Source organism: Acipenser ruthenus, chromosome 23 (genome assembly GCF_902713425.1).
Source record: "Acipenser ruthenus chromosome 23, fAciRut3.2 maternal haplotype, whole genome shotgun sequence".
Lineage (NCBI taxonomy): Eukaryota > Metazoa > Chordata > Actinopteri > Acipenseriformes > Acipenseridae > Acipenser > Acipenser ruthenus.
The window spans coordinates 20,730,926-20,737,786 of NC_081211.1; the positions used below are offsets into that span (position 1 = coordinate 20,730,926).

The 6,861-nt window shown below is 36.2% G+C and overlaps 1 protein-coding gene across 19 annotated transcripts in view; it reads left to right on the forward strand.

Annotated features, from left to right (window-relative positions):
* Positions 1-6,046, forward strand: part of LOC117962297 (protocadherin gamma-A11-like) — a 100,059-nt gene extending 94,013 nt beyond the window's left edge. For all 19 annotated transcript variants that reach the window (XM_034022150.3, XM_034927025.2, XM_058996794.1 and 16 more), the window contains exon 4: positions 1,301-6,046. In XM_034022150.3, coding sequence (XP_033878041.1) covers positions 1,301-1,521 — 221 coding nt within the window. In that variant the 3' untranslated portion in view covers positions 1,522-6,046. The remainder of the gene's footprint in view (positions 1-1,300) is intronic.
* The last annotated feature ends 815 nt before the right edge of the window (positions 6,047-6,861 follow it).

Consider the following 6,861-nt stretch of genomic DNA (forward strand, 5'->3'; position numbering starts at 1 on the left):
GGGGGATACATTTAATGTGCTGTAACAAACACAGTCTTCTTGATGCTTAGCATAGAGGGAAAGACTAAAACTAATAGAAACCCAAGAGACTACTAAAACATCTTTGCAATATTTGATCCCCTTTTTGCAGCTTTTCATGTATTTAGAATACCCTGCACAGTAGAAAACATGAGAAAAAAGATGTAGGGAATAGCAAGTAATCTTCTGTGAAACACTGTAGTTATACATGCTTGAATTGGCATATGGCTTTGCAATTTAATTTGCACTGCTATTTAAGATTTCTATAGTGGAGTCCTAGAAGCTGGATAGTCCATGGCAGCCATGATAGTAATTGTACTGTGCCACCTCCCCCTCTTTGCAGTTTCTAGCTGTCTTTTTGATTTGTGGAATGCTATCACAGCCTTGGAAGAATCCAATGCAGACAATGCACTGCAGCTATTTCATTTACAGTAGCACTCTTCTGTCATTCCAATCTACTGCTGGTTCTGCCCTTTGTGTTGTATGAATTAGAAGTGTAGGTCCATAAACATAGCTTGATTATAACCTTTGCTTTAGCAATGCTGCCAGCAGTATGCTGCTATAAAACCATGACACTACAATTATGCTACCACAGCTTATCCTGTGATACCACTGTACATCCTCCAAAAAGCCAGAATGCTACTACAGTACTACAAGAATATTGGTGGCCTATACTGAGTCACCGCAACACTAGAAATAGCACCATGCTTTGTCTAAAACATTAAAACATTTTATGCAAGTATTGTATTGCTATCTTTTTGAATAATTCAGTAGCATAGACAAAAAAGATCAATGTATCAGACTCATCTTGAGTCAAAGTGTTCTAGTACACTGAAGTGTTCTGCTTCCTTGGCCTTACTGTTCTAGGCTCTTTTTTACTATATGTTGTTATATATTGGTGTTTCTCACCAGCAATCAAAGCTTTGACTTCCTAATATAGATTGAAAGCATATCCAAAGCATAATGTAGGCCAACATGATGCTAACAGATTCCATCTGGCAGGCTGACTGTTGGCCAAACCTAAAGTGCAAGACTGTTTTTATGAATAAAATACTGTACAATATGTATGAAACTGTTCTAGGCTGAACAGCCTAGAACAGCTGAAGCTTTCAGAATAGGGCTCTTTATTGAATCCGCCCAAAACAGACTAAAAAAAAAGTGATTAGCTTTGCTAATAGGATATTTTAATTTAAAAAAAAAAAACTACTTCTTGTCTTATGCATATTATTATGAATTTGTTTTCTATAGAATAATTTTCTATTTATTGTTTTGTGTGTCACAGAGGTGAGTGCAGCGACAGCAACGCTTGATGCTGGCACCATGGGCCTGAGCACCCGGTACAGTCCTCAGTTCACCCTGCAGCATGTCCCAGACTACAGGCAGAATGTCTACATCCCGGGCAGCACCTCCACACTGACAGGCAGCAACTCCCAGGCAGAGGGGAAGAACCCCCAGCCATCCTCCGGAAACAAGAAGAAATCTGGGAAAAAAGAGAAGAAGTAACGGAGTTCACCGTAGAGCTCGCTGGCTGTGAACGATCTCTTCCAGTTCACCGTCTCCCAAAGTGATACATTCTGTTTTTGTTTTATTTTGTTTTTTTTACTGTTAACTCAGATTGTTAGCAGCTTCAGTTGTTATTAATGACTTTGATCATGAATGTGTTTGTCACAATTTTTTGTTTGTATTGGAGTTCCTATAGTGTGACTACGTTGTTATTGAAATATAACACAAAAGTTCAACGTAGAGGTATTGTTCCTTAAGATTAATAAGGTTTAAAAAGAAAACAAAAGAAAAGAAAAAGGTTTATGGTTTGATCCGTTCGATGAATCCTGTTGGGTTTTAAAGTTTAATTGTAAAATACAAATGGGGACTTCAGGGCTTTGCCCTATAATATAGTACTAGTATGACTATTACTGATTTACTTAATGTGTCACATTAAAGTTTGTGTAGGACTCTTAAAAATGCTAAGTAATTGATTAATGGGGAAAGATGCAGAAATGGCTAATTTGAATTAAAGTAGTTTTTTTTTTAGAAGAGTATCATAATTGTGAATTTTTCAGTAGCTGTTAGTTATAATGTAGACTGTATTTGCATGATGTGTTTCTTATCTAAAGAAACAAAAAGACAAAGTTAAACTATGCATTGAATGAACAATACAGTGTTAGACTGGCACGCGGTGAACTAAACACACTGTTAGCAAAAGTAAAAGTGCAAGTTACTTTATAAATGGTAACATTAGTGTATAACCAAAATAATCTCAGTTTCAATAATACAGTTAGTATAAGAGAAATCCTGTTTTGAATTTAAAGTCTGTGTGACTTCTAACTTGGCTTCCGCATTTCAAGGTGCTCCCAAACTAGGCAGAGTGCAGATGTCAGTTCTTGTGTTAAATGTACTAATCCATTGGGAGTTTAGATGCCTGCTAAGCACTGATAAAACAATGAGGACCTGCCAGCAAGCATCCTTGAGAATATGGCCTTGCTGACCTCAAAAATGAAGAAATGTAAGGCTTTGCATTTCCCACACACTATATTGCTTGCATGAAACTCCCATCACTTTTGTGATACTCTGTAACAATGCTTCGCTTCACGAAATCTTTGCTATGCATTGCATGTGAAAAATAAAAAAATAAACTGCATGCGAAGGTATATAGGCAAGTAGAAACAGCAGGAGCCTCCTGGCTTGGTTTCAGTACATAGTGGGAGGGGGGGGTTGTTAAAGTATTCTTGAAAATAGAAGGAATCGGGTAAAGATTTGGTAATCAGGCACTGCACGCTGAATGTAGATTATTTTCACAGGTGAAAGGGTATTCTCAGTTTAGTGCAGATACAGAAAGTGTACTAGTGAAGCTATCGCCGTATTGAGTACAGCATCAGTGTTATCTCTTAGAACAGTCTTCATGCATATTGGCTTTGGGGCTGTTGACGTCTGTTTACAAAATCAGCAAGTTGGATAAAGTCACTGAACACTGACTGTATATTCGGATCTGGCCAATACAGAATCGACTCCTGGTCTACCAGGTTATATGAGAGCACTGTACAGAAGCTGAGAGGCCATATATATTTACTGGCAACTGGATATTGACAAGACGCTTATTGATACTGAGACACTAGTTTCTGTGTTTTTGACTGTTGGTTTTGACCTGGACATTGCATATAAACTTACTAATGATATTTATAGAACCAATATGTTTGATTTGGGGTAATTGGATGTTAATTTCTTTAAAAAAAATATAAAAATAAAAATAAAGTATTATAATTTGCTGCTCCTAACATACATGCCCAATGTGTATATGACCAAAACCTGTAACGCTTCAGAGAAAAAGCCCCCCCCCCCCCCCCCCCCCCATGGTTGTGGCTACTACTGGAATGTTTTGCATATTATTATTATTATTTTTTTTTTTTAAGTTTAAATATTTCATCTGAGCAAGTGTAGTCATGTAGCATCTGATCATTTAAAATCACTAAATTAAATAATAATACAAAAACACAGTAGAGTAGAAAGTAGTTTGTGAAAGTGATGTGCAAATCTTAGTGTTTTCTCTATTTTATCAACAAGTACTAAAAAAAAAAAATGTTTGTGTTTCTATACATCTGTAACTTTTTATATGTGTTTGTGATTTATAAGTGTTTGTGCTGCTGGAATGCTCCTGTCTTATATATAAATAAATATATATGTGTCTGCTGATGAATTTTGCTTATATATTATACTTAAATATCTTTCTTATAAGCGCATAGTTCAGTGCTATTCTGTGTTACACACATATTTTATATGCTGATATTTATATTGCTGTTTTATTTTCTCTTTGAACACAGACATTTAAAATAAAAAAAAAAACTCCTGAAATCATCGTATAGTCTCAGATTGGTATTTATTTTGATCCTTTCCTGGTTAAACTTCTGAAATGGAGTACTGCTTTTGCACACAAATTTAAATGGGGGTGTTTTAGGGTGTAAAGATGCTGCAATGGCTACTGGTTCTTGTAAAGTACTTGTAAAAGTAAAAGCATTTTAGAATGTTTATTTTAAGATTATTGAGAGTACATTTTTTTTGTCATTACCTATCCAGACGCCTCTCCTAAAAAAAATACAATATATTTATTTCCTTTTAACTCCCAGAAGCCATGGCAACTCCTCCATGTTGGATCAATCCTTCTAAACAATCACTTGTGACCTCCGCAGATTGAAATGTGAGCCTATATTAATTGCAGCAAACAAATACCACTAAAAAGTGAAATTCACGTTTCCCATAATGTGTGCATGTTTCATATAGAGAAATCTGAGACCTCTGAATTGGTGGTAATAAAAATGGGTAAGATTTACTGTTACCTTCAGTTTGTGGTGGCAATCCTAATGGAAATTTGAATCATTTCCAGGTTACTTGTACATACTCCAGAAGCATTTAAGAGTATAGAGTGGCATAGGATACTTAATTTAAGAAAATAGCCAGCTGTTCCCATCTGTTTTTCAGCAAAAAGCCATCAGAAGCATTATGTTTGCAGCTAATCTAGCTATGTAGACTGGTTGCTAAACCTTATAAAGACGAGCTGGTATTGTGAAATTCTGTGAAAAGCATAAAGCCTGTGTCTGCCTAAACTAATTACAATTAAAACAGTTTTCTTCAAAACAACCTGTGTATTTCTAAGTTGTGTTGAGTTATTTCTATAAGCATAACCCATTTTCATCAAGAGCTAATTGAAACAAAGCAGGGACTGTGTTTGCTGAATTTTCACATCATAATGCTGGGCACACAGCACATGATTTAGTTCATGCCTGTAAAAGCATTCAGTTCATGCTTGTAAATCCATACCATACTAAATTGGAGGTGACCTATTTTTTTACTGCTTTAATCTCTAACATTATCAAGGAAAAAGCATTGTGTCGTGTAATATTAAAAGTCAAAGAGAAATAGGCTACTGGAGCCTGAGAAAAAAAAATACTGACAAAATATACTGGAAAAGACAAAAGGGGTTCAATCTCGGTTTCATGTAATTTAAAATCCCCCTGAATAGATCAAACATATTTGGGTCAATTCAATTGATCCAAACAGTGACAGATATAAATACTGCTATATTATTCAGAAAATGAAAAAGGGTCCATTGGCTATCACAGCTCTGAAAACCAAAGCATGTTACACTCTCTGGTGTATTTAAACAGTATTCAGATCTATCATGGTTTAGATCAACTGAACAGAGCCCCTTGTCTGGTTCCTTTTCATATGTACAGGGTTATAGGATGGGGTGGTTCTTTACCCTTGTGTTCCTTATAAAAGCTCCCTGCTGCATGTCATGGCAATACAAAGTTAGTAAAGCACTGACACACATGTCAAACCATAGTAAAAACAATGGTGAATCCTAGGGAAACACCGTAAATGCACAAGGAAAAATGACAATGTGTTTGACTCTTAAGGGCTGTCAGTTGGGGATTCAGCAGCATTGAACTACATGGTTCTTTTATGCTCAAACAGAGCTATGGCGCTCATAGCCAGGAGAGCATTTGTTTTCCTACCCAAGAAAGAATTCATCCTAACCTCTGAACAGCTGGCCAGGATATTCAATAAATATGTGCCCATAGGCTAAACCAGTCCCATGCAGGGATCAAAAAGACCCATGGAGTCCTCCCACTCCAAAGGCACCTACACTAATCACTACATCATTTGAATTTTTTTAACCTCCCTCAAATTATATATAATCTCAACCCCTGGGGTCAAATCTAATGGCTCTCTATAAGGCAGCAGTAAGATACATTTTTGCACCTCAGTGCAGCAGTGTGGAGTAGTGGTTAGGGCTCTGGACTCTTGAACGAAGGGTTGTGGGTTCAATCCCCAGTGGGAGACACTGCTGTTGTACCCTTGAGCAAGGTACTTTACCTAGATTGCTCCAGTAAAAACCCAACTGTATAAATGGGTAATTGTATGTAAAATAATGTGATATCTGTATAATGTAAAATACTGTATAATGTGATATCTTGTAACAATTGTAAGTCACCCTGGATAAGGGCGTCTGCTAAGAAATAAATAATAATAATTACACCAGTGTAAGGGATTATTCTTAAAACATTTTTTAATACAATTTAATAGAGGAATTTTATCTCAATTTAAAGGAAGTGGAGACTCATAGTGAGGGATTAGGCTTTTATATGATCAACAATATGAATATTGAATTCCAAAGTTTAAAGTATTATCATACTTCTCTGCAAGGTTTTCAGACTACATGAGAAACTAATTTAGTTCCCATTTTATGAGGTTGTTTTAGATGGGCTGAGTTAAAACACAGAGACCCCAACATAAACAGATACAGCTTGGGAATGTTCCTTCATGTCATGTTGTGTGGAAATTCTCAGCAAAAGTTCTCATGTTTGTCTTAAACATGGATTAGATGAGAAGTGTGACATACCAGACTCAAGCATTTGGCTTGCAAGAAAAGAAGAAAGAAAACAGTGTAACTTGTGTCTCAGCGCTGCTTCAGTACTTGTGGAAGTGTATCTGAAGATGAAATGTTCATTATCCATAATAACAGCATTGCCTCTGCTGTGTCTCCATTCTGTCACAGCTCACTGGATGCAGAATCAATCCCTGTTCTTCTTGTGTGGTTTAGTGTGGTGGTAGAGGGGGGAGGAAGGGTAGTGGTTCCTTTATTTAATTTTATTTTACATTAGTTCTCATTGTTGGCTTTGGTGTTGATGGAAACCAACTTGTGTGTCTCTTTTGGTTAAAAGACTGTAGAAGATGTAAACAGCTTTGTAAAAAAAAAAAAAAAAAAATGTTGCAGATTGGGAAATCAACCCAGAAGTGGGTGTTTGCAATTTAAAACACTTTTATTCTTGCATGCACATCTTACCAGCA